General features: G+C 39.1%; 5 protein-coding genes across 8 annotated transcripts; 3 read left to right on the top strand and 2 right to left on the bottom strand.

Moving 5' to 3' along the window:
* Positions 1-1,969: 1,969 nt before the first annotated feature.
* MYB22 (transcription factor MYB11) lies at positions 1,970-6,883 on the bottom strand. Its single transcript, XM_008370838.4, has 3 exons — positions 6,421-6,883; positions 6,168-6,297; positions 1,970-3,279 (listed from the first exon to the last, which is right to left on the bottom strand). Exons 1-3 carry the CDS (start codon positions 6,551-6,553, stop codon positions 2,082-2,084), a joined length of 1,461 nt encoding a protein of 486 aa, XP_008369060.3. The 5' UTR covers positions 6,554-6,883; the 3' UTR covers positions 1,970-2,081.
* A 1,166-nt stretch (positions 6,884-8,049) lies between these two features.
* Positions 8,050-11,633, top strand: LOC103408146 (dnaJ protein ERDJ3B-like). The gene is made up of 9 exons (XM_008347014.4): positions 8,050-8,676; positions 8,759-8,897; positions 9,367-9,481; positions 9,839-9,955; positions 10,098-10,184; positions 10,699-10,758; positions 10,848-10,925; positions 11,062-11,133; positions 11,283-11,633. Exons 1-9 carry the CDS (start codon positions 8,445-8,447, stop codon positions 11,439-11,441), a joined length of 1,059 nt encoding a protein of 352 aa, XP_008345236.3. The 5' UTR covers positions 8,050-8,444; the 3' UTR covers positions 11,442-11,633.
* A 1,780-nt stretch (positions 11,634-13,413) lies between these two features.
* On the top strand, positions 13,414-17,580 carry LOC103408145 (phospholipase A1 PLIP2, chloroplastic-like). 2 transcript variants are annotated; one of them, XM_070819472.1, is made up of 6 exons: positions 13,570-14,644; positions 15,217-15,729; positions 15,986-16,045; positions 16,145-16,323; positions 16,456-16,561; positions 16,686-17,580. In XM_070819472.1, the coding sequence occupies exons 1-6, from the start codon at positions 13,955-13,957 to the stop codon at positions 17,265-17,267; spliced, it is 2,130 nt and encodes a 709-aa protein (XP_070675573.1). In that variant the 5' UTR covers positions 13,570-13,954; the 3' UTR covers positions 17,268-17,580. The 2 variants fall into 2 exon arrangements, with proteins under 2 accessions (XP_008345234.3, XP_070675573.1); XM_008347012.4 differs by having other exon boundaries at positions 13,414-14,644; positions 16,145-16,561.
* A 152-nt stretch (positions 17,581-17,732) lies between these two features.
* On the bottom strand, positions 17,733-19,210 carry LOC103432635 (uncharacterized). Its single transcript, XM_008370834.4, has 3 exons — positions 18,715-19,210; positions 18,383-18,602; positions 17,733-18,110 (listed from the first exon to the last, which is right to left on the bottom strand). Exons 1-3 carry the CDS (start codon positions 18,918-18,920, stop codon positions 17,895-17,897), a joined length of 642 nt encoding a protein of 213 aa, XP_008369056.3. The 5' UTR covers positions 18,921-19,210; the 3' UTR covers positions 17,733-17,894.
* A 993-nt stretch (positions 19,211-20,203) lies between these two features.
* Positions 20,204-25,654, top strand: LOC103432695 (BRCT domain-containing protein At4g02110). Of its 3 annotated transcripts, XM_029100458.2 has the most exons (11): positions 20,204-20,563; positions 20,691-20,780; positions 20,927-21,031; positions 21,278-21,379; positions 21,489-21,573; positions 21,667-21,736; positions 21,886-21,930; positions 22,017-22,179; positions 22,291-24,359; positions 24,468-24,684; positions 24,889-25,654. In XM_029100458.2, the coding sequence occupies exons 1-11, from the start codon at positions 20,480-20,482 to the stop codon at positions 25,471-25,473; spliced, it is 3,615 nt and encodes a 1,204-aa protein (XP_028956291.2). In that variant the 5' UTR covers positions 20,204-20,479; the 3' UTR covers positions 25,474-25,654. The 3 variants fall into 3 exon arrangements, with proteins under 3 accessions (XP_028956291.2, XP_028956290.2, XP_028956292.2); XM_029100457.2 differs by having other exon boundaries at positions 20,233-20,563; positions 22,017-24,359; XM_029100459.2 differs by having other exon boundaries at positions 20,240-20,563; positions 20,691-20,776; positions 22,017-24,359.
* The last annotated feature ends 678 nt before the right edge of the window (positions 25,655-26,332 follow it).

Below are 26,332 nucleotides of genomic sequence, written 5' to 3'. Positions count from 1 at the left end.
GTATTAGATTACAAATCATGCATTATTGTTTTTAACTTACTTTCGTGTTATTAGTTAGGACGTAAGTAATGGTGTATGCTCTTATTACGTGCTATGTTTTTTTTTTCTTTCTCTTCATAGATATGTCAAAAAATATAGTTAAGGATGTACAAGATGCACGTGGGGAAGGTAATGAGAAAAAAAGCAAGGCAATGTGGGATGATGCAAGTGTTGAGACATTTATAAGCATTTGTGTAGCTGAGACATTAGCTGGAAATCAAACAGGTGGTCATCTTAATAGGATTGGATGGAAAAATGTTATTAAGAAATTTAATGACCTTACTCAAAGGTCATATGTTCATAAACAACTCAAGAACAAATGGACATCACTTAAGAAAGAATGGCAATTGTGGACATCTTTAATTGTGGACATCTTTAGTTGATTAAGAATGATTCGTCTCATGCGTAACTTCTCTTTTGAAAAACAGGTACAAATTGTTGTTGCTTCAATGGCCTTGCATAATTTTATTAGAAATCATTCCATGACAGATCAAGAGTTCCAACCTTATGATGATGATGATGAGCTACTTTCGCCTGGACACGAGGAAGATCATAGAGATGAATAGATTGTTGATGAAAATTTTACTCATAGGCGAGAGTTAGATGTTGAATGAGAAAGAATCGTTAATCTTCTTATATCTAGTTAATACTTATTTCATATTTAATTGTCATGCAACTACAATGAGTTTTTTTTTTTTTAAGAAACAAACATGTATTCTCAATAAGTATGTATCATTTTGTTAATGATCATTATTTCTTTAATTGAATTTTCATCAACACTTTAATCAAGTTGTATGCTAATTATATACAAAAAAATACTTATAAAAAAATTATTGAGAATTATTAAGGAAAAACGCTTTCTTATTTGATAACCAAACACTATTTAATATCAAAAACGTTTCTATACAATACAAAAAGCACTTAGTGGTTGCATGCCAAACAACAAAATGCTTCCTTATAAAAGCGCTACGCAAAAGCGCTACAAACAAAAAGCGCTAGTGAGTAAAAGCGCTTTCTAGAGTAGCACATCCAAACGAGCCCTTAATTGGTGAGGTGCCGTGAGGTATACAGGAGGTTAGGGTTTTGTTTTGTTTAAAAGGCAGCCACACATGCATATATTTGGGCGTTCTTTGACAAACAAAAGATAGGCAGCAGCTTGGCGTTTTTGGGAATAAGGAAAAAAATATTTTTGATATTGCTGCTGTCTTGTGGTTTCAATAGCATGTGTTTTTAAAGAGAAAATATTATTTTCATGCTGATTTTCATTTGGTTTTTTATTGAATGTCAATTATGGAAATGTGCCTTGTGATTTTCGTAATTGATTGTTTTTCAAACAAACACTTCATCATATAAACATTATGCATGATCGAGTTAGCATCCTGCAAAGTTCGAGGGAAAGGTGATTGACGGCTGCGTTAGTGTCGTGCCACTTCAACTCGAAGACTGAAGAAAGATCGAGTAGCAAAGCGCGGAGACAAAGCTGCCAACTGGTATGAGTGTCTAGTTGATGAGTTTTGTAAGTCTTTATGTATTCTTTCTTTCTTAGTGCTTCCTGGCTTGGTAGCCCGAGGATTTTCCCAGTGGTGGGTTTTGCCTCGTAAAATCCTACATCATGTGTGTACTTTTTATTTATCGTTTTAATTCCATATGAGTATGATAGTTTGATATGTGATATGAATATGGATTTAATTTGAGAACTGAAAATTAAATTGAAAATTGAATTGGATTTTTAAATTGGAACCTATTCACCCCCTCTAGGTTAAACTAGTACCCATCCTAGAACTTTCAATCTTTGTAGCATAAAGTTCATTAGAAAGTGATGTAATATTTTGTCTTCATGAGCATTATGGTTGAATGTGCTTACGTAGTTGAGATTTTATATTGTCTTTTATTATATTTATAATAGTGAAATTATATTCTTTTTTCCTCATTTTAATTAATTAATGGAATCTTTCTCATTCAAACAAAAAAAAAAAGTCCAATAAAACCAAAGAAGCAACAACTTGACAAAAGGCTAGTGTACAACAAATTGAATTGAACATTCAAGATAGAAGCCAAGCCACCATGGCATCAGCATGATCATCATCACCAGCAGCAGTAGCAGATTCTCCTTCCCGCAACCAAGACAGCATGTTTTGTCTGTCATGGCCATCCCATAAGTAGTCATGCCCAGTCCCAGCATTGCTAAGTACACTCTCCCAATCCCATAATATTTGATCGTGATTTCCGAATCCACCTGCAGTATGACCGTCCTCCGTATCACAATTACTAGTATTTGTCAGTGACAATGAAGAGCCGCATGAATGCAAGTCCCCCGTCACAACTTTTCCGTTTGAGTTTGAGATCGACGACGAGGAGCTCAAATTACAACCGCAGCTGCTGCTCTCTAGCTCCTGATCGTGATGATCATCACTGGATGCCGTAGTAGTCGTCGTCGTCGTCATAACTTTGTTTGGACATATGACTAGTTGGTCACATGACGATGGTAATTCTGTGTCCTGATGATCACTTATAACCGCGTCCGGAAAATGATCAGCATCTTGATGAATGTTTATTTCACTTGAACTTAAAGCCATAACCCCATTTGGATCCAGTATCTCGTCCTCATTAATGTCGTCCATCAAGTAGTCAGTAAAACCCAACAACCCTCCATTAATGCCGACATATTCATTCATATCATCGTCGTCATGTCCATGTGGATGTGGTCCTAAAATTAGTTTTTCGCCATCAGTTTCTTTCTGATGATCAATGACCGTTGCCGGCATTGCTATTCCTCCACCTCTAGTTTCCTGCTGCTGGTCCGGGACCTCCATTAGTAGCACGTAACCGTCCTGCATGGTGTCCACGTTTTTATTATTACTTTTAGTAGGCAAGGCAATTGCCTCGTGGGCATTATTGAGACGATCATCATCAGCAGCAGCAGCAGCAATATTATCGTGTTTGTGGTGGCTCTGCCTCAGCCGGGCCTTGAGGCCTTTGGGTTTGGTGGTAGAGTAGGTTTTGTTCTTCTTCATGGCCCAGCGACTGGTTCTGCCGCCCCTTCTTTTGGGAGGGCCTAATTCCATAGCTGCGGAAACTTCATCACCGGCTGGTGGGACACTGGTGCTAATTTCAGTAGTAATGACGGTGGTGGTGGCAGGCCTCCTGAAGGTGCCAATTTTTCTGCTCAAGTGAGAGTTCCAGTAGTTCTTTATTTCATTGTCTGTTCTTCCTGGTAATTGACTCGCTATCAAAGACCACCTGCATCATATATACATTCATAATGACAGTAATTATTAATTCACCAGCAACGTTAAATCAAAATTTTATTTGCATTGGCATATTTAGAAAGAAAAGAAACGAACATTATATACTAGGAGTAATTCTAAATAGATAAAACTTGCAAACTAAATGATGTATTACCTATAAAAAAATGAGCACGTTTATCAACGCTTAAGTAATATAACGTTTAAGCAAAAACATTCCCTAATACTATAATATCTGATATCTACAGCTAGCTAAGTTTGTCTTTGTTCTCATTTATATTAAATTTGAAGGCCAAATTTTATGGTCCCAAAGAAAAATTGTAAAGTCAGTTTGATTATCGCGAGCATAAAGACAAGAAAATGTAAACAATGGCAACTTGTGCAAGTCAGACAATATGACATGGAAGAAAACAACTTATACCTACTATTGCGTAATTGGCACGAGACAATGTAGTCTATAGTTGTGAGTGTTAATCATACAATGTATGTGAAAAACAAAACTTATTTATGATATTGCATAATTAACATGGTACACTGACAGAGTAACTTTGTGTACTCAGTATAAAACAATACCATGTGAAGAAAAGTTTACTCATAGTATTACATATTATACATGTATCACCATGGTAACCGTATATACTCTATAATACAAATCCTTCTAAACTAATTCAACCCTTTCTTTTATTTTCCTTTTTCAGTTCGTGTGGCCTGTGGGGACATTTGATATGATATAGTGCTTGTGTATCACCATGAGAAAAAAAAATTATATAATTTGGAGATTTTCAATCATCCATATACATAAAACAAATAAACAGTTCATCATGAGGATACTATTTGTTACCAAAATTATTGATTGATTTAACAAGTATGGATGACTAAACGATATTCAAATTGAATAATTTTTTACAGATATAATCTTAATAGATAATAAAGAGAACAAACAGTTTCAATTATGATGTGTCAAATGATAAAAGTTTACTAATTGTAAGTGGTAAGTAAGTCCCTCAATAGGACACAAACATTATCTATGATATGCTTTAGATAATGCGGTAAAAAAATGTGGTGCACGAGAAATTAAGTAAAAAAATGTGGTGCATGAGAAATTAAGGAGGAGCTTCTATATTTATCAAATCGGTGTAATTACAAAAGAAGCCATACATTATTTGGTATTAAAAATGGCTTTTTATATTAGCCCCCACAAAATGTTTAATGCACCTCACATTAAAATATAATATTAATGACTTATTTACTCTATTATGCAATGACAATTTTGACCTTATAGGTTTAAAAAATAATAATAATATTAACTTTTAACATATTATTTATCTCCTTCAACTATCAAAACCCCTCACACCCTCCATTGTTGAATAAAACTCTAAGCAATAAAACTACAAACATGTTGATTAAGAAAAATTATTTTTGACGAATGGAACACGAAATTGGTGTTTTGAAAACTTTGAAATCATTATTATTGTTATTGAAAAAACATTCAAATGAACCTAAACATTTTTTCAAATCATTCAATTTAAAATCGTTCGGCAAACTAAAGTTTAGATGGTTTGAAATCATTCGGCAAAATTAAAAATGACTGTTATAAGACTGAACCTAATTATCAAATGATCAGGATTATTGAAATTTGACCTAATGACTATAATATTATAATTTTTAGAGAAGTCATCTGTTTGTAGCCGTTAAATTAAATTTTAACGGTCCGAATTATTTGATCCTTAAACTCAATTTTTGGGGATCCAAAGAAGATCCGGGTGCAATCACGACAAACCAATTCAACGTGTTTCCCTCAAAACAAATAACAATAATAATAATTAGTGTTAGTACTGGTTTGGTATTGAAATTCTTTTATGAAAAGTGGTTATAAAAAACATTGAGCTCAAAAAGATGTTTGGTAAATACTTATAAACAATTTATTTTCATAATTTTGGATGAAAAAAAAAACTGAAAATGTGAAACAGTCAAAATGATATTATTCTCACAAAACAGCAGAATCAGTTTTTTTTTTTCAAAGCTCAGTAATACTAAACCAACCATCACTACAATCTTTTCCTTGCCCTCACACTCAGACCTCATCGACGTGCGGTCTAGCTCTAGTTTTAGGGAACTCTTTTAGACGTTCCAGAGTACTTGAAGATGCTTTAACGTGAGATTTTTGGTTTAGGATCCTTTCCGGATCTTCTTATGATTTTCTCCAGAAATTTTTTTTGTAAAGATCCTTTTTTTTTTTTTGTGAGGATTCTTTAATTGCATTCATTCATGTAAATTTTACGATTAGTTTTCGTCAAATACTATTTGTATTTAATTTTAAATATAAGATTTAAAATAATTTCTAACCGCACAATATACGACAAATGGACATGATCATAGAATCTCCAAAATCCCCACAAAAACAATCTAAAAAGGATGTTCATTCGAGATTTTTATTTAAAATATAAACAAAAAAATTAATGATTAAAGCACTCGGAGTACCGAGTAGTACGGAGTTCTCAAATGGTTTGCCACGGTACGCCTTACCCAAGTAACGACAAAAAGCAAATTTGTTTGCTGACAAATGACAAAGACAGGGGCAGCATAAAAAAAATAATAAAAAAAAATAAAAAAATAAAAAAATAGCTGCAAGGAAAAGAATGTTGACAATTCAGAAAGTTGAAAACTGGCACGTAGTACGACACTCTTGACAAGACGATACTTTGATATTGTATGATATCCCCCCTTCTTCTCTCCCCATTCCCCTCTATTTGCGTTTGAATTTTTATATAATTATTGGTAAAAGAATTACGATCCATGAAAATGAAGTGCATGGGAAAATAATTATAATTAGGCTAATTTATGAATTTAATTAATGCCCAGGCTTATGAGTGAGTGACTGACCTATTACCCAAAGAAGCATGCAATTTGATGATGATATCTTCCTCTTGAGAAGAAATATTTCCCCTCTTTAAGTCAGCTCTCAGATAATTTATCCATCTCAGTCTGCAACTCTTTCCACACCGCAGCAACCCTTTTCAAGTTGAATAATTAATTATATTATTAATTTAATTTAATTGTACGATGCATAATTATTAACAAACTCATGATCGATCATATTTGATAAGAAAAGAAAGAAAGAAGGAAAAGTAGGTACCTGCATTCTTGGGTAAAGACCTCCAGGAGCCTTCCCCATTGGCCTGGATATAATTGAGTAAGATTTCATCCTCCTCCGCCGTCCACCTTCCCTTCTTGAGACCGACTTTCTCACAGCACGGCGCCCTCCCCATTTCTCTCCAGTTAATCTCTCGACCGAGCCAAGAATATATACAACAGAGATAATTCACAAGTAACGAGTCCTCACTGAGACGAAGATCACTCTGAGGCTGCTAAGACGAGGGTTTTAACAACGTGATTTACACAAGGAGAGGGTCCAGCAGGGAGGGATAAATATAAGTCCCCGAGAGAGAGAGAGAGAGAGAGAGAGAGAGAAGAGAGGTGGACTGGCGGAGGTGGAGGTGGGGGTTTGCCATTAAATACAAAATTGAATATTGATGGAGACGGAGGTGTGGTGGAAGATTGTGCCACGAGGTCTACATGTCCATACCACACTCGTGGCTGCCTCTGTGTCGAGGGCCTCGTGACGGGGTTTGTATCTCCCACGTTGATGAGCCTCCGGGCGGACCGGGCCCTCCCTTCCCTCCCTCCCTCCCTCCCTCCCTCCCTCCCTCCCTCCCTCCCTACTAGTCATGTCATGTCCTTCCTAAAAAGTCAAATGTTCTGTTCGTGTTTTCAGTCTCAAAGGGTGTGATATACACTCATTCTTTTTTATTTCTCACACATTCTTTTAATTTTCGACCGTCGGATTAGATGAATTGAATAATATCAAATGACAGAAATTAACAAGAAGTATGTAAGAAGTAAAAAAGATGTATAGATAGCACATCCTGTCTTCAAAATATCTACATCCTCTTCTACGTCCTACTTTTCTAATATTCAATCACTTGAATTTGAACCATTTAAATATAATGAGATCCTCTCAACAATTAGTACTCATGAGTCTCCACTCAATCCATCTTCCCTTCTCTTATTTAATTTTTCCGTTAAGTAGGAGGGCTTTCACGTGCCTAATTATATATGTAAGGCTACGTCCGCAGCTTAGTCTACTCTCTACTCAGTATTGGAGATGTGAGCTGCTAGCTGACCCCTTCGTCTTATTTCTCCACCCATTTTATTTCACAACAAATGTATTTCACAATCCATCCACCAATCAATTTTCAAGAAAAAACAACAAATCGTAACAACAACATATAAATGCAACCACGGCATTTATTTATGTCGTATATACTTAATTTTGCTGATGTTGTTGTTTTTCTTTTGGTCAACTTGCTGAAGTTGTTCTTGCTCTGCTCTCTCTGGGCCATTCGTTCATTCAATTCAAGCCTCCTCTTCAAAACTTGAAGAATCCTCGACGTGTTTCTTTCTACCAGGAACCACGTAATAATTTTATTTTTATTTCTTTTAATATTTTTCTGTTATTAATTTATTTATAAGGGGCCCCATTGGTAGGGAAGAGGTGGGCTTCAGCCCAGTCAAATTCTGAGCAAGAAAATGAGTACCCTGATTCATTCTGGCCCCGCAGGATCTGACAAGTGTATGAAAAGCCCACATTCCAGTCTTTATTATTTGGGCTTTCATTTTGAAGAAATGATACGGAGCCCAAACATCATTTTCGACGTGTCCATCGGATCTACAAAATAAATAGCATCGTCGTCGTCGTCACGGCCTCCAGTCCGGTTCCAGGAATGCGCATCAAGGAAAGCGTATCCGACGTGGCAGACGGTGATTGGGTGGAACAACCATACGCTCAACGTGATTGGCCAATTTTGGAGGAAAACACGTTGCAAAATACAAATGGTTTGACGCAAAACACAAAAATTGAATTGACGAAAAAGTGGGTTTCAGAGTTTTGTGTTGGAAACTGGAAAGGAAATCACATCACTTAACCAACGGACCAACGAACTCCATCCCACGCCTTCCTGCTGCCGGGAGAGGAGGACTCTCAGGAGGAAGAAGAGGACGGAGACCCTTGGACCCGCTGTCCGCCGAGAATTCAATCGGAAAGAGAGAGTTTGAGTGGTCAGGGGAGATCCACCATCCAACCCCTAATCTTTCCTTGCAATGGCGCATCAGAGAACCAAGGTTGTACTTGTGTTCCTCTTCTTCCTCTGCTTTGCTGTCGCCGCCGTCATTGCGGCCGCAGGGAAGAGCTATTATGAAATACTGCAGGTGCCCAAGGGAGCCTCCGACGAGCAGATCAAGAGGGCTTACCGGAAGCTCGCCTTGAAGTACCATCCTGATAAGAACCCCGGCAACGAAGAGGCCAACAAACGATTCGCCGACATTAACAACGGTACTTCGCTTCCTTCCTTCTCAAATCTCAATTATTTTCGAGCTAATAATAATCAATGATAATGATTGATTGATTTGATTAGCATACGAAGTGCTTTCGGATAGCGAGAAGAGGAGCATATACGATAGGTACGGAGAAGAGGGTCTGAAACAGCATGCCGCTACTGGAGGCCGAGGTGGTGGCGGCGGCATGGGAATGAACATCAACGACATCTTTTCCGAGTATGTTTCATTCAATTTTATTGCTTTACTTTTCAGTTTCATTACTCCATAATCCATATAATTACTCACTTCACATCATAGTTTTGTTCATGTTAGCTAACTACACCAATTCAAAACTGAAAAACTAGAATTTTGAGATGTAATGTCTCTAATCTATGGACTGTGGGTGCTATGTGCGAGTTTAGTTACTTATTTAAAAGAAGGTAGCTGGTGTTGATTCTGAATAACTATTCAATGAGATAGAGACCGTGGAACCACACAAACACTGATTGATCGTGGTTTATCCAATTCAGTCCATGTTGAGCTATATCTAGATTTTACCATAATGTGGGTTAAATTGTACATATAGAGAACTGGGAGTTGCCAAATGATGAGAAAGCAAGGAACCCCAAGATGTGGGTGAGGGGACCACACAAATAGCTGTACTTGTTGCACTTTTCATACACTCACTTTTTTTTGTTTCATGTAGGTTTTTTGGTGGCGGACGCCCTTCGGAAGAAGAAGATAGAATCATCAAGGGAGATGATGTAGTCGTTGAATTGGACGCAACATTGGAAGACCTCTATATGGGAGGCTCATTAAAGGCAAGAGACATGTATAGCTTTTTAGCTCTCAATTAAGAATATGCATGGCTGTCATCCGGTATCTGATATTAAGCATTCTTCATGCATTGTGATAGATATGAAGTTGTTCACCCGTGCATATCAACCATGACGGAAAACAATATATAATGAAAATGAAGTTTTAGTGGTAGCCAACTGCATGGCATCACTAGTCTCTCTCTCTCTCTCTCTGATATGGTCACTGCTTTTCGATGTATTGTGTCGTTCTGACATCTTGTTTCTACATTCATTACATGCAAGAGAAACCAAGTTTTCCAAGCCTGTAGGCTGCTGGATCTTTCCATTTCTCTCTGTATGACTTTACACTCTCTTTATCAGGTTTGGAGGGAGAAGAACATTCTGAAACCAGCACCAGGCAAGAGACGTTGTAACTGCAGAAATGAGGTCTATCACAGGCAAATCGGTCCAGGGATGTTCCAACAGATGACAGAACAGGTATATGCTTCAACAATCGTTTCTTCCAACGAAGTCTTCTGAGTGCATTTCTATATTTTTTGTTTCCCTGTCCCTTTCTTCAACTAGTTTCACTGGCTATCATGCTACTACCATTCTTACATACTTTGTTATGCTCTTTCAGGTCTGTGACCAGTGTCCCAATGTCAAATATGAAAGGGAGGGATATTTCGTCACTGTTGATATTGAGAAAGGGATGCAAGATGGGCAAGTAAGATTTCATTCTTCATTTTCTTTTGAAACTTATTAGTTCTGTCAATTTGCTTATGCCAGTTAACAATAGATAACTTCTTCCTTGTGCACATATTTGAAAATCTCTTCCCAGTGTTTCCGTGTACTGCCTCATATTAAGTGTATGTTGGTGTTTCAATTCCTGTTGATTCCTGATTTTAGAGTATCATTCTGAATATTCTGAAATATAAGCTTTTGTTCTGAGCAGTAACTTTTATTTTATTTATATTATATGTAAGATTTATGGAACGGCTTGATATTGTTTCAAATTCAGTTCATGAGTGTAAGTTTTATGAAACTGGTTGATATTGCTTCAAATCCAGTTAGTGAGTAAGTTTTATGAAACTGGTTGATATTGCTTCAAATCCAATTCATGAGTATAAGTTTTATGAAACTGGGTTCTCTTTTGTAAAGTTGAAAGTGTCCTGGCTATGGTTGCTCTTGTTAGTATACTCCTGCCTGATTCGGATGAGAAAAATTCTGGCTTTTTACAGGAGGTGGTCTTCTATGAAGATGGTGAGCCTATAATTGATGGAGAACCTGGAGATCTAAAAGTTAGTTCTATGACCTTGCCACCTTGGTTTAGTAAATAGAACATCCATGGGCCATGTTCTGGCAATAATTGTCCACAATTTTTTTGCAGTTCCGCATCCGCACAGCAGCTCACGACCTGTTCAAAAGGGAAGGCAACGACTTACACACAACTATCACTATCACACTGGTATGACCCAAATTAATTTCTGTGTTGGGTTTAATAAGTTGCAGCTAGCATAAGGACCTTAAAATTGGACATACAAGTTTTTAGGTTGTAGAATGTGGAGTTGATTTCTTGGGCTTACAATGTAATGTATATACAGGTTCAAGCTCTTGTTGGCTTTGAGAAGACTGTTAAGCACCTTGATGATCATCTGGTGGACATTAGCTCAAAGGTGAGTCAGCATAGCATGTACTTGTTACCTATAGGGAAAATTGCTTTAAAATATGTCATGCTTTGCTACTTTTAAAATTTCCATGGGGAAGGAAGGGGATTCATAAAATAGTACAAGTTAGACTGAGGTTTACGTTGATAACGATGCAGGGAATTACAAGGCCCAAGGAAGTGAGGAAATTCAAGGGGGAAGGGATGCCTCTACATTTCAGCAACAAGAAAGGAGATTTGTATGTAACATTTGAGGTTCTATTCCCGAACTCACTAACAGAAGATCAGAAGACAAAGATCAAGGCGGTTCTGGGCTAAGCAGGTAGGTATAGAGGATATATAATTTTGTTTTTGTTTTGTTAGTTTAAAATGTGTTCCAATTGTAACATCTTGAGAGACCTTAAGAAGGCCCTGAGTTCTTGTTTGAGCCCCGAGCCCCTCCTCTCCTCCTGAGTTTAGCTAACAGAGTAAAACATTTTATGATAAAAAGATTATTTGTTGCTGTAGTTATATCATTTGTGTGGTATGCCGGTAAAGCGTTGTTCATTCAAAATCATAGCCACAGAGAGAGAGAGAGAGAGAGAGAGAGAGAGAGAGAGAGAGCTCTTAAACTGGATCATGAATTGGGCCTGGCATCCAACTGTTGTTAGATATGGATTTGGGTAAAGTTTTGGTTGGAAGTTGGAGATGGCGAAGGTGGCGCATAATTTTGACTAGAATGGATGGGACCAGATGAGCTACCTTCCTTATTCCACCCACTCATGACTCAAGACTAAACTCACTACTACTTGCAGGCTGCTGACTTTTCCAAATTGCCATCCCAATTTGACTTTCTCAGCTACAAAGGAAAGCAAGCAGACTCTTTGATGCTTGTGTTGTGCGATATTAAAAGTCTGCCAACTTTCTAACACAACTTGTTGAATTACTACTGAACCCCAATAAGGAAAATAACAAAACCTCGAAACTTGTCCTCAAAATCCCTTAAAAGTTTTAAAATCTCAAGTGAAGTGAGAAATATTTGACAGCCAGACTGAGCGACTAGTAGTAATGCATTTTAAACTTTAAGGATACGTCACAAATCAGAATTAGGTGTGTTTGCCTAGTGCCCAACACACATCAAGGAGGGAAAGCTCTATTCACCCTTTTTTCTGGTCTAATAAATTGGCTTTGCCTAAAATCTGGCTCCACCGTTTTTCTTAGCTTAACAAACCATATGCACAACTATTAATTACCACGTGTGAATATCCTTGCCTTAATTACGAATTAGAAAAATAGTTTCATGAATCGAAGTATTGAGAGACCTCTCTCTGTGGGTCATGGACACGTGTCAAATGTAGGAGACGCAATTGCATGAGATCCTGGAGAGTCGGTGTCTGTTTGAGAGTAGGTACGTACGGGATATGTATTCCATTCAATCAATCTAGTCCACTTTTGTTTTGTTCCTTCCCTACTTTGTTGTGTAGCGAAACAAAGAAACAAAGATAGAGCCTTTTTTAAGACACGTCACTCGTATGATCCGTAGTTTGTATTGGATTTTGGAATTTATGGATTTTTACCATTACAGTTTAGAATTTAGCTACTCTTTTTCAGGAGAGGGAGAGGAAAGAGATGTGTGGAAAAAATCCAAGTCTTTTTAAAAAAAAAAAAAGGTTTGAATTAGAGAGACCAACGGACAGAGACTCAATCAAAAGGAGATAGAAGGAAGGGGCCTACCCGACCCGACCACGCGCTTTCGTATAAGATACCTTCTTCTTCTTTCTTCCTGTTGCTTCCATGATTTCGCCAGCCCACCCCACCCCACCCATGTGATATGACAAATCACGATGATGCTGGTGGACTCTTTGGACTTATAATCTCTACTAATTAATAAAACATTCATTGTCAACTAAAATCATATGAAATTATCAGTTTAATTCTCTAATTAAAATAGAACATGAATAAGAAATATAAGGCTAAAATGTAATTTTACACAACTAAATTTTGTTTTTTTTTCAAAACTTTACCTACATATAATCCTAATATATTTTTAATTAAAAAAAAAATTCTCAATCCTACATTCTCTATCACTCTCTTCATATCTCCTTTTATTTCAAAATAAAAAATAAAAAATTTTCTCACATACTTTGTGTGTGCCGCTAGCTAGTATAATACTATTACTTCTATATTCCCTAATACATAATTATTACTTGTAATCATAATCATAATCAAATTAGCACTTGTTAGTTTAGACTAGGCCTCCGCTGTCCACCAACTTAGATATGCTAATACATTACTGAATCATTATCATCTTTCCAAACCTTTCTATTTCTATGCAATGACTATAATTTTGCTCGCTACTCTAAAAGAGATTTGAGTTCATTTGTGCCGTGTGCATTTATATAAACTATCGTTTATACTAAAAAAAATATTAAATATACAGTTGCGAGAAGGTTGAAAAAGAGCATGGTTTGTAAAGTTGGTGGGCAGCTGGGGTTTCACAAAACTACCAAAATTACAAACCCCCTTCCCCTTTGTTTTCTTTCCTTTGTTTTCTTTCGTCTTCTTTGTCTTCTTCGTCTCTCTTTCCCTCTCTCCTTAAAGGGCCCCTTTCTCTTTCTCTTTCTCTCTCAATTCCATTTCCTGTAGCTTCGTGCAAGAAAGAAACACAGACGATTCACCCAAATTTAAATTCAAAGACTTTACTTATTTGTAAATTGTAGGTTAACGCCTTTCAGGTTTTTTTATTTGTTTACGTGTTTTGGGAAATCAAACCAAAATCCCCATAATCATATTTGTTCTCTACATACACAAAAGAAGAGGAAAGGAAGAGAAGGAAGCAGGGAGACTCATAAATGGATGGCCTTTGTCTGAAAACAACTGCGCCAGGGATACACGGCATATCTTCCACCATCTCAGCGGCTGCAGCCCTCGATATCCGTGCGAGCCCATCTCCATCTCAAGTGAGCGCCATTGGCCGCTCCTCTGCATCTGGGATTGACAAGTCCACAGCAACCGCGGTTCAGAAAAGGATGACGCCGTTTTCCAGATTCTCTTTAAAGCACCCTCTGAAATTCTTATGGCCTGGAGCAGCAAGAAGAGGTGGACCTGCCTACAATGGGATGGCTCTCGACGACGCCGTCCCCTTGCCCTCTAAGGAGGAAGAGGAGGCGGAGGCGGAGGAGGAGCGCCAGAGTGCGTCCAGGGCGTCGGACGGTCAAAGTGGGAACTGGGTTTTGAAGATTTTGCACGTGAGGTCTCTCTCTCTACCCAGGAGAGAGGAACAGCAGGGGGGCAAGAGTGGCGGCGTTGCAGAGCTGCCCAGGGAAGATGGAAAAACCGTGGTGGATGATGATGACAGAAATGGGAAGGCTGACTCGGAGGAAGACGATGACGAAAATGATTGTTGTAGTGTTTCAGAGGAGGCCGAGTTTGATAAAGATACGTTTAGTCGGTTGCTTAGGAAGGTTTCGTTGGCGGAGGCGAGGTTGTATGGTCAAATGTCGTACTTGGTGAACTTAGCTTATTCCATTCCTAAAATCCAGGTACGCACACATCATTCATCATTCCCATTCCCAATATGCGTGGGAAAATTATGTTTTGCTTTCCCATGAGAATCCAGCAATTTTGGCCTTTTGAGATTTGAAAATCTGTTCTTGTTGTCTGTGTTTTTGTATTCGTTTGAGGTGTTTCTGAGGTAGCGAATTCTGCATTTGATAGGAATGTGATTCAATAGATATTAGTTGCCTACCTCGGTTAGGAACTTTTCTGTACTAAGGTCAAGTTTATACATCAACCTTCTTTTCATCAAGGCGTGGTGCATTGATGCTTAATCGTGTAATTCAAATGGCATCACTCAAATCTCATGTTCTGTTGTTTGCATTATTTACTCGTTTGATGGCGCTACTGGATCCTTAATCACTTGAGGGTCATGAATCATGATATGATATGTATCGGATGCTATAATTACATCTTACTCTATATCAGGGAATCACTTTGGACTCTCATATTTTCTTGGGTTGATAAACCATCTCATTTATCTCATTTCCGTCAACCAATCCAATTCCTGTATACAGGCTACATGCATAAGAACTTACTTGATTTATTTCAAATTCAGACAGGAAATCTCCTAAGAAGTTATGGTTTTCGTTTTGTTACTTCGTCAGTAGAGAAGAAGGAATTGGCTGCTAAAACTGAGGAGGACCAGGTGTCAGCTGAAATTCAAGAAACTGAAAAAAACCTTGAGGAAGACAGGGAAGAAGATAGGGAAATAAAGGAGCAAAAGAACAATGGATATCAAATAAGTCCATTTGCTGCTTATCAAATTGCTGCTTCTGCAGCTTCTTATCTGCATTCTCAAACAAGGAGCATACTTCCATTCAAATCCTCAGAGACTGAGGCAGATAAAGATCTCTCTGAAGAAGGCAGTGAAAGAAGCGAAGCTGTTAATAGGATGAACTCAGAAGTGGCTTCTTTAATGGCAACCACCGACTCAGTTACAGCCGTGGTTGCTGCAAAGGAAGAAGTAAAGCAGGCTGTTGCAGATGACTTAAATTCAACACTTTCATCACCTTGTGAATGGTTCGTATGTGATGATGATCAAAGCGGCACCAGATTCTTTGTCATTCAGGTAAGAAAACCGATCAAAGGGCCCACTCTTATTTACTGTACAATATTTATGCATCCCTCTAAGGGCCGAGCATGTTGGGGCATTTCGAATAATTTTCTTTCTATTAACAGTTAAAAAGGGGGAACATATTGTGGTGTTATACATCTGTTTCAGGGAACTTTCCCCAGTTTTATGATGTACTTATCAGCTCAATTTGTTTTCTTAATATTTGGTATCTTCTTGCCTATATTTGACTTCCAATCTATATGATTTGCAGGGGTCTGAATCACTAGCATCCTGGCAAGCAAATCTACTTTTTGAGCCCATTCAGTTTGAGGTTAATCCCTCTCCATAATTTCTTTAGTTTTCCTAGTCTTAGTATTGACCTTGTTTGTATGAGAAGTAATTACTTATTGAATAATCTTCTTTTTCCTAGGGACTGGATGTGCTTGTGCATAGAGGCATATACGAGGCTGCGAAAGGGATTTACAAACAGATGCTGCCTGAAGTCCATGCCCACCTCAAATCTCATGGTGACCATGCAACATTTCGTTTTACTGGGCATTCTCTAGGGGGAAGCTTGGCACTACTAATAAATCTCATGTTGCTTATACGGTTGGAAGTGCCAGTTTCTTCACTGCTTCCTGTTATTACTTTTGGTGCACCATCCATCATGTGTGGAGGTTATCAATTGCTTCACAAGCTTGGATTACCACGAAGTCATGTTCAGTCTATTATGTTGCACAGAGACATTGTACCCCGTGCCTTCTCTTGCAATTACCCAAATCATGTGGCAGAGCTTCTCAAGGCTTTGAATGGGAACTTTCGGAATCATCCCTGTCTCAATAACCAGGTAAGAATGGTACTGTCTCAGAAAGATCGTAATAGGAGAACAGAAGAACATTGGATTTATCCGTTTCATTGTTCCCCTGATTTTGATATCTGTGTCTGATCATTTTTGTCTTTCCTCAAAACAGAAGCTACTGTATTCTCCAATGGGGGAGCTCCTGATTCTTCAACCAGATGAGAAATTCTCCCCAAATCATCATCTTCTTCCATCAGGCAGTGGTCTATATCTTCTAAGCTGCCCACTGTCTGATGGCAGTGATGCAGAGAGGCAGCTCCGCGCTGCACAGTTGGTATTCCTAAACTCACCACACCCACTCGAGATCCTAAGTGACCGGTCTGCATATGGTTCAGAAGGAACCATTCAAAGAGATCATGATGTGAATTCTTATTTAAAATCTGTTCGTGGGGTAATTCGGCAAGAGCTTAACCAGATTAGGAAGTCTAGGAGACAACAGCGCCGCAAGGTGTGGTGGCCCTTGATAGCACCCCGGAGCGTGCATGCAGGAGGTGTGATTGTGGGAAGGACTGTTGCCTCAATCAACCTGAGGCGAGAGCAATTAAACTTTTCTGGCGTATTACGGACGGGGAGAGAGTCGTTGAAACGGTTCGGTAGAATTGTTGCATCGTGGCACATGCATTTGTTTGTGGTGCTTTTGGTACCAGCGCGATTGTTAGTCTTGGGGGCATACAGCATCATCAGTTTCCGGTGACGAACCAGCATGAGGTTACGAGGCATCAGGTAGGCGGGCGATTCATGTTACATGCTTGTGGACGGGACTATTACTTGTGCACATGGGTGGTGGTTGTGGTTGGGTGGCAGAAGGATAGATGATTCTTTATTCAATTTGTTTGCATATTCGTAATAGTAAGCAAAATCCGGGTCCAGGGTGACCAGGGTGGGTGAGGGTGTTTTATGTTTCATTCACATTTCTCAGAGAGATGATAAACGTGAAGCTGGATGGATACTCTTATTGTTAGTGTAAACAAGATAATATAAATTAGCAATGGATACACATACAAAGACATCATCATCATCATCATTATCATTCAGCTTAGGCCACCAAATTTATTTTTATGACAGTAAGACAAAACTGATTAAATCAATTTATGATGTTTTGGGAGGAAATTTGCAAAACTGACTCTTGGCAATATCGTTTGAATGCACATTATCGAAATATTACAAAGCCATTTTTATTCATCACTAAAAGATGCTATTGGAACGGACTCAACAATTACCTACCAAAACAAGAAGCGAGTATACATCATCTTAAGTGTGTTGTTTTTTGAAACCGAGAAGAAAGCCCCCATAGAAAAGGGGAAGTTGGGGTTTTATTTTCTTAGAGATCAAGTCTAGCAGCCAAGTACCACGAGTGCATAGCAAGGCTGCCAAATGCGAAGATGTTGGCAAGAGATGATAGCCCGTGAATCATACCAAACTTCTTATTCATGGCTGCCAGTTTTGGGTTTACCTTTGCAACTTGCACATTCTTTGACCATCCAACTTCTTCCCCAATGTTCTGCTCCTTCTCCACCTTATGCCTTTGCTTCATCATCTGCACCCGTCAGCCACCACAACCACAATTACATTTGAGTTAACGCAGCACCATGATAGACGGTGATGACATGCGCATGTTATGGTCCAAATAAACGAACTTCACTGTGAGTGGTAGCTACTTAACTAAATTAACACACAGACGGAGTTGGGATACATTTTATCTACCTAATCCGCACACAGACAGACGGACGGACAGACAGTATTGCAAGTCAGTAAACAAGCACTAAGTTGAATTTGCAAGTTATGAAGCAATTAGCAACTAGCAATTACCTCGATGGTCATGGGAGTGAAGACGAAGAGATTGGTGAGATTGAATGCGAAGGCAGAGAGCAAAAAGCCGAGCTGGTACTTGTCGGCAACCGAGGAAGAGCTCCACGGATGCAAATACCCAAACGACCCAGCTGATACTGCAAGGCATATCCCCACCATCGTGAAGTACGCCGGAAACATCTTGCTCTGAAGATTCCCGAACTGATGCCGCGGAAGATTCCTATTTTCCAATTCATCAATCAATCAACCAATTTTTGTTATTCTTCTCCGTTGAACAAAATACAAAATTACTGACAAAAATGGAAATTCAAGAGAAGATAAAAAATAAATACTTGAACATGATGATGCCGCCTATGAAGGTGACCCAGAGAGCGGCGCCGAATGCGGTGGAGAAACAGAGCAGATGTGCCAGCTTTAGGTAGGTGGAGAGGGTGGGCGATTTCAGACCGTCCGATTTCGACCCAAAGGTCTCCGGGGAGAATATCACTCCGATGGCCAAGAAAGCCACGGCTGCCAGGAATCGAGTCAACCAAGCCATCGCAATTCGCAAGCGATTGAAGGATTGAAGGAATGAAGCTTGAAGCTTTACCTACTTTCTTTCTCTCACTATTTTCTTTTCCTCTGGAGACTGGAATTGGCGAATGGTTGTTGCTTTGCTTCTTTCTAGTTTTATTCCTGACCGTTGGATTCACCAATCTGATCTGGTCGAAAAGTTGGTGATTCACCTAAAGCTAGCATTTAGCCAGAAGCCCATTTCATGTATCTTGACGACCCTAGTCTCTGTGAGGTTTAGATCATCTCCGGTAAGAACTAGGATTATCTCCTCTCTTTTTTATATCTTCTTCCATCCGTTCTTCTTACATTTTCTATTTTGTCTTTTTTTTTCTACAAAAAATTAATATAAAATATTGATGTGGTTTAACCGTGACCATTCAAATAGAAGGAGAGGAAATGAGAGAGAAAAAAGAAGAAGAAAGAGAATCTTAATTCCTCCAACAACACCATATAACTTTGTTAATTTAGCTAAAGGATAGTGTGTATAAAAGTATTACAAGCTAATTGTAGTGGGCTCGTATGGACTAGACGCAAACATTGATGGAGAAGCCTACTTTACAAATAAAATATTTAAAGGGATGCAATATCCACACATCTCATTTTACTTCTCACACACCTTTTTAATTTTCAGCCGTCGGATCGGATGAATTGAAGAAGATTAACGGACGGAAATTATGAAAGGGTGTGTGAAAAGTAAAATGAGATGTGTGTATAGCACACCACTATTTAAATTATAACAAGCGAGTCATTTCTCTTTTCTTTTTCCTAAATCTTGCAAGTAATTGTTTATTTCGCTTATTTACCAAGCCCAACAGCGAGCAGATTTGCTGCTTTTGTTTTTCACTACATTTTCCGTTAGACTAGTAAAAAAATTTCTTCTAACTAGTCTGTTGGAGACACTTTTATGGGCAACGCGCGTTTAAGATCTATCGTGCCACTGTTCCACGTGGCGAACTCGCACCATTTAGACCTCCCGCCACTGCCAACGGAATTCTCTCCGATCCTTCTTGTGCGGACTTGGAGATCCTTGAATTGTATCTGTTCATCGTACATCGGATGATCAGTTTTTATCAAGTACTATTTGTATATAATTTTAAATAAAATTATTTAAAATTATTTTTGACCGCACAATGTACGATGAACAAACACTATTTATAAATCTTCGGAATCCTCACAGAGAGGATCCGGATTCCCGCCACTGCACCCAAAATCAAAAAATGAAACAAAATTCCCTCCCTTTTACCAATTATAAAAAAAAAAAAAAATATTATTATTAATTCTCATTATTTTTCCCCAAACAGTGAGTCGGCCTCTCAGTCTTCCTCCACAAGTTTTAGGCATTCAGCAACCGGATGAGATGAGATTGCAGAAGCCGCGGAGGCGGAGCACTATCTGTTAGTTTTACACCCTCACCTCTTGAATCGCACCTTCTTCCTTTTTCTCTTTAGCTTTTATTTCTGGAGAATCTTGGGTTGGGTTTAGGTATTTAACTGCTGAGAGAGGCCCAGAGAGAGCGAGAGAGTTGGAAGGATTCAAATTTCAATGACGGAGGGAAGTTCACCGGCCAAGACGTTTGTAGGCGTCCGTTTCCTTCTTTTGGGATTCGACCCCCTTGACGAGCACCAGGTCCTCCTTCCTCCCTTCCCTTTGTCTCTTACAGTCTTGGGAATTACAAATATCTGAAATTTCCATGTGTATGATACTATGATGTGGTGGCCTTGCTTAGTTTTGTGTTAATTGATGAATCGCGCAGGTTCGATCTAAGCTTGTAGATTGCGGCGGAGAGGATGCTGCCCACTATTCCCCCAATTGCACCCACGTCATTGTGGATAAAATTGTGTATGTAAGTCGCTTTTTTCTTCTAATTGCTTTTCCAAGCTTCAATTTTGACGCTTTAATAAGTTCATGCTATGTCTTGTTTTCTGTGATTATCGTAGAATTATTGAAATAGAAAATGGTGTATAATCTGCATTTTTGTACATTTTGTAGGATGATCCCGTATGTGTTGCTGCTCGAAATGACGCCAAGACTCTTGTCACCGCTTTATGGGTTCATCATAGTTTTGATGTCGGACTCCCCATTGATCCCACTTCGGTGAGTTTTTTCCCCCCTTCTCAATCTTACTTGTCTTATCATTTTCCAGTTTTGATCCTTTCTTTTGTTTTGGGATCTGGCTTCTTAAACATGTCCTCATTCCCAGTGAAGTTTGCCATATATTCATTTAATTAATACATGATAAACAAACCATGTTTATTGAAAATGCAAACTCTAGCTGCCATAGTTTAAACCACCTATGAGCCTGCAAATACTGTTCCGTATTAATAGTAGCCTTTTGCACAGATTATATACAGACCTCTTAGAGATTTGAATGGTATTCCGGATGCCAAGAGACTAATTGTATGCTTGACTGGATATCAACGACAAGATAGAGATGACATTATGGTACGCATTTCTACTTTTTTGCAATGCTTCTGATATAGGCCCTACTGGAGACTGGAGATTTGTTTCATTGAGTGCCTGTTTCATGATTTGTTTCTTTTTTCTTTATCAGACAATGGTTGGGTTAATGGGTGCTCAGTTTTCTAAGCCCTTGGTGGCAAACAAAGTCACTCATCTCGTATGCTACAAATTTGAGGGTACGCATTTGATCTATTCTCTGTTATGCATTCTTCTTTAACTCTGTACTTTTATAACAAAAGTTATGATACATATGGTTTTTATATCGTTAGGGGAGAAGTACGAACTTGCCAAGAAAATCCCAAAGATGAAGCTTGTCAACCATCGTTGGTTGGAAGATTGGTAAGTTCATGTTTGTTCACTCTCTTCTGTTTTAAAAATTCTGATATCATTTGGCATCTATTCAGATTGTTTCAACCAAAGAAAAGAGATTTTCCACCACTATGAATTGTTTATTTGTTTCCATCTAAACTCCTTTTTACATGCTTCAGCTTAAGGGATTGGCAACTTCTTCCAGAAGAGAATTACAACATTAGGTGAGTTGGTTGTGTGTGAATTTTTGAACAATTTTTTTCTCGGTAGACCTGCAAATTTGTATGCTGATCTCTCACATTCTCAACAGTGGCTATGAACTGGAGATGATGGAGGCTGAGGCTAGAGATTCAGAAGATGAGGCTGAAAACACATTTGGGAAGCAATCTGGGGTGAGAAGCATGTATAAGAGTCCTCACAATATAAAAGCTGGCTCACCAGCAACGTCTAGATTGCCTAAATCAGAAGGAGAGGTGCGAAAGGTTCCCTTGATTTTTGATAATGCCATTGGCAACTTATCAATTCCTCGGAATGAGAATAAATTGGATCAAACCTCAAGCTTTTCTAATTCTTATGTTTCCAAGGGATTAGGCTGTCAGGATGCACGTGAGTTGAGGGATTCTAGTGGCTGTGACCTAAATGATCAACATCACCGAACCCCTGACCCTAAGGTGAGAGATGATTTCATCTCTAATTGTGGTTCTGCTGGAAGAGCTTCGCACTCTGCTGGGAAATTAAGCTACTCAAGGCAAACCTTATGCATGCCAACAGTTCCAACATACACGGGCGATAAATCAAGCGGTTGTAGTGTGTCTTCTAAAGTACCTATTTGCAAATCAAGTGCCACTTTGAAAGATCAAGCAAATGACAAATTTGACCCCAATTGTGTTGAAGTCCCTTTAAAAGGAATTCATTTACAGAATGGAGAAGAGTCAAGTGGTATATTGCCTCGGAAAAGGGTGATGGATCTCTCTTATGCTAGCTCCAAATCACAGAAGATGAGTCCAGGTGCAAAATCAGGCAGTATGCATAGTCCTTCACCAAGTAATAAATCTCCGAAAGGAAAGCCTACATCTTTGATTGATGGTTCATGCAGGACTACTAGCCATTATATTGTCACAAATGATGACCACTCTCCGGATAAGACTAGCAATTTGAATGCTGCAGGAAACTCAATGGCTGGTGTTTCACCAGCCAAATTATCTAATTTAATTCAGAAGCCATTGGCATGTGATCTCCCTTTCTCTGCCACTGTGATCTCAAACATGGGGAAAGATGAAAATGCAAACATGAAATCACCTCTAACCACTATTCGAAGATTAAGAAAGCCTAGCTTATCCAACAAGCCTGGTATTGTAGATTGTGCTGAGGAAAAGTCTACAGCTGCAGTCAGCAAAGCAGTGGAACTGCAAAATCAGCCACAAGATGTTGAGGGTTCATCTGCAAGTAACAAAAAGTCAGTGAATAACAGTTCCAACGACCCTGCTGATCTGAACATGCTTAAAGAGGGAAATAATGACTTAGTAACAAAACATCTTGAGCAGAAGGTGAAGTCCAAGAAGACTCTGGGTTCTAGGCCTAGGTTAGTTTCTGCTAACCAAAAGGGGTCTGTGCACTTATATAAAGATGCCTCCTTAAATGATACGGCAGTTCTTTATAATGCAGGGGATTCTCAGAAATCTCCTGATCCCACAAAGCTTGATGTGCTTTGTCCAGATGTTAATGTTGAGGCCCCAAACGAGCTGGAGGGAAAAGATGTTGACATGTCTGCAGATGTTGATGAGAAAAACATTGAATCTATGGATGATGAAACTGAAGCTCCAGAGGAAGAAAGTGAACATAAATTAGAGAATGTAGTTCACGAAGCCAAGGATATAGTGGTCCAAGCAACAAGTAAATGTGATAAGAAGTCAGAACAGGAGCAGCACCTACAGGATCATTCTGATGCCTGTACTCCCCGTGATGCAATGGCCTCATTGGGTATAGAAGGAAACGAACGAGAAAAGTCAGTTTCTGACAACATTTCTCTGCTGGTTGAGCCAGCCGCAGACGGAGACGCTGTCAAGGGAAAGAAGAACCAAGGGAAAAAGCATGCTTTGGGTAAAACCAAGCTGAAAACTGTTCACCCTGTCGCGGATGTTATGAAACCTAAAAAAGTAGTATCTGAGGAAAATACTCGGAATGATAACACTAGGGTGACAGAGAAGAAAAAAGAAAAAAGACTTGCAGGTCTAGTGGGCAAAGCTAAGTGCCGCAGTGCGCCCCAAAATAAGTTAGAGAACTCTGCCAAAATGAAGGAGAACAAGCCAATTGTTGGTGGAGATCAAACTGTAAGCAAGGCCAAACAGCAGGCAGAAAAATCAATAGCTAAATCTGGTAAAACTCCGTTGAAGATAATTCAAACATCTGCGGAGAGAAGTGACAATCCTTCAATACCCGAAGGGAAGGCTTCAAGCAAAGTTAAAATTGAACCTGTTAGGTTTATTCTGAGTGGGCACCGATTTCAAAGAAAGGAGTTTCAAAAAGTTATCAAGCGTTTGAAAGGAAGATGTTGCCGGGATTCTCATCACTGGTCTTACCAGGCAACACACTTCATCTCTCCAGATCGAGTTGGCAGGACAGAGAAATTTTTCGCAGCTGCAGCGTCTGGAAGGTATGTTTGTTATCCCCTTAGTGTGCCTTTCTCCTAGGATGTTTGGGATTAGCTAATTGAAATTTCCAGTGCAAATGGATGCTTTAATGTATTCTACGTTGAGTGCAGGTGGATTCTTAAGAGTGATTATCTGGAAGCTAGTGATAAGGAAGGAAGGTTTTTGGAAGAAGAACCTTATGAATGGTACAAGAATGGTCTTAGTGAAGATGGTACAATCAATTTGGAGGCCCCAAGGAAGTGGCGGCTCTTGAGAAAGAGAACAGGCCATGGTGCTTTCCATGGAATGCGCGTTATCATATATGGCGAATGTATTGCACCACCTTTGGTATGTTATATTTTCCAAGTTTAATTTCACTGTTTTTACATTGTTCTGATGCAAATTGTGCCTTATCTTTTACTAAAGAACATTAGATATCTTTCCCAAATAGTCAAATTCCTTTTTCATACTGGTGGGGGGTATTATTCCTCGGAATCGATTGAAAGCTAACTGGAGAGTTAACCAGAATGTGCACTCGTTGTCTTCAAACAGGATACTCTGAAGCGTGTCGTGAAGGCTGGTGATGGAACAATATTGGCGACTTCTCCTCCTTATACCCGCTTCCTTAAGTCGGGGGTTGACTATGCCATTGTCAGCCCAGGCATGCCGCGTGCCGATATGTGGGTACAAGAGTTGTTGAACCATGAGATACCCTGCGTAGTGGCCGATTACTTGGTTGAGTACGTGTGCAAACCTGGGTACCCGCTCGACAGACACGTGCTATACAACACCAATGCGTGGGCGGAAAAGTCTTTTGAGAGAGTGCAGAGCAGAGCGGAAGAGGTGGTGGAGGAAGCGTTTACAGGTGAGGATGGTGAGGATGGTGACGATGCTAGTTGTGGTGGTGGTAGTGACATACCTTGCGTGGTGTGTGGGTCTGGGGAGAGAGGGGAGGTGATGCTGATATGCGGCAACGAAAGTGGGAGCGTTGGGTGTGGAATTGGTACTCATATCGAGTGCTGCAATCCACCACTTGAAAGTGTTCCGGAGGATGACTGGTTTTGTCCAGACTGTAGCTGGAGCAAAAACAGCACCAAGTCGTCCAAGAAAAGGAAAAAGGGTAGGAGCAGCAAATGATTTATTTTATTTTGTTTCGCTCGCTTGTTTGTTTGACCAATCTTGGAGGGAACTATTTTTATTTTGACTTATGTTTTATTTTTTTTTTGTATTTGTATAATTGATTTTTGTAGATGAAATTGTGGAGTTAGTAGTAGAAACTTATTCTAATGAATGATTCATGATTTCTTTTTTGGTCAAATGAATGATTCATGGTTGGGCGTAGCTAGCGTAGATACATTGCATGCATTATGGCTAATTGCTGTTCGCGCAAATTCTCGTGTGACCATAAAATGTGGGCCAATGATACCGACGTTTTTAATCCGTTGGATTTGATCTGGACAACTCACAACAATGAGGCCAATCGAGGTCATTGGTAGAATCGGGTCATATATGATCCGTTAATTAGTAGAATCGGGTCATAATTAGTGGGCAAATTTTGAATAATTCTATAATATAGTCTTGGTGATGGATGTACAGATCAAATGAGAGAAAGGGAAGAACAAGGCCTTGAAGTGTCCAAGAGCTTGATGGTGAAATCTAAAAGGAGAAAAAAGTCACTTTAAAAGAGAAAGTACTCGCCTAATACGTTCGGAATGTAGAGGGGAACGCTAGCCAAATGAGGAATTACGTAGCTGGTATCCGAAAAGTTGCAAAATGACGTATTAGGAGAGTCTAAGGGTTTTGCCCCTTATCAAAATAAATCTTGGTGGTGGAAGGAGGAGGTACAAGAAAAGATTAAGGCTAAGAAGGAAAGTTGTAAAGCCTTATATAAGGATAGAACCAATGAAAACTGTAAGAGGTACAAGTTAGCAAAGAAGGAAGCAAAAAACGCTATGAGAGAAGCAAAGCTAGCCGCTTTTGACAACATGTATAAGCT

This window comes from Malus domestica, chromosome 03 (assembly GCF_042453785.1).
Source record: "Malus domestica chromosome 03, GDT2T_hap1".
Classification (NCBI taxonomy): domain Eukaryota; kingdom Viridiplantae; phylum Streptophyta; class Magnoliopsida; order Rosales; family Rosaceae; genus Malus; species Malus domestica.
This window is presented reverse-complemented; position numbering and strand designations above follow the sequence as displayed.

Bases quoted from the DNA above. Each gene is read 5' to 3' on its own strand.
- LOC103408146 (XM_008347014.4), top strand. From the start codon at position 8,445: ATGGCGCATCAGAGAACCAAGGTTGTACTTGTGTTCCTCTTCTTCCTC. The intron at 9,482-9,838 runs GCAAGAGACATG...TCTCTTTATCAG, and splicing joins ATATGGGAGGCTCATTAAAG to GTTTGGAGGGAGAAGAACAT. The intron at 10,759-10,847 runs GTTAGTTCTATG...ATTTTTTTGCAG, and splicing joins GAGAACCTGGAGATCTAAAA to TTCCGCATCCGCACAGCAGC.
- LOC103432635 (XM_008370834.4), bottom strand. From the start codon at position 18,920: ATGGCTTGGTTGACTCGATTCCTGGCAGCCGTGGCTTTCTTGGCCATC. The intron at 18,603-18,714 runs GTATTTATTTTT...ATTGGAAAATAG, and splicing joins GGCGGCATCATCATGTTCAA to GAATCTTCCGCGGCATCAGT. The intron at 18,111-18,382 runs GTAATTGCTAGT...TGACGGGTGCAG, and splicing joins TCACTCCCATGACCATCGAG to ATGATGAAGCAAAGGCATAA.
- LOC103432695 (XM_029100457.2), top strand. From the start codon at position 20,480: ATGACGGAGGGAAGTTCACCGGCCAAGACGTTTGTAGGCGTCCGTTTC. The intron at 21,380-21,488 runs GTACGCATTTCT...TTTCTTTATCAG, and splicing joins AAGATAGAGATGACATTATG to ACAATGGTTGGGTTAATGGG. The intron at 24,685-24,888 runs GTATGTTATATT...GTCTTCAAACAG, and splicing joins AATGTATTGCACCACCTTTG to GATACTCTGAAGCGTGTCGT.
- LOC103408145 (XM_008347012.4), top strand. From the start codon at position 13,955: ATGGATGGCCTTTGTCTGAAAACAACTGCGCCAGGGATACACGGCATA. The intron at 14,645-15,216 runs GTACGCACACAT...TTTCAAATTCAG, and splicing joins ATTCCATTCCTAAAATCCAG to ACAGGAAATCTCCTAAGAAG. The intron at 16,562-16,685 runs GTAAGAATGGTA...TCCTCAAAACAG, and splicing joins ATCCCTGTCTCAATAACCAG to AAGCTACTGTATTCTCCAAT.
- MYB22 (XM_008370838.4), bottom strand. From the start codon at position 6,553: ATGGGGAGGGCGCCGTGCTGTGAGAAAGTCGGTCTCAAGAAGGGAAGG. The intron at 6,298-6,420 runs GTACCTACTTTT...CAACTTGAAAAG, and splicing joins GTCTTTACCCAAGAATGCAG to GGTTGCTGCGGTGTGGAAAG. The intron at 3,280-6,167 runs GTCAGTCACTCA...TATATGATGCAG, and splicing joins CATGCTTCTTTGGGTAATAG to GTGGTCTTTGATAGCGAGTC.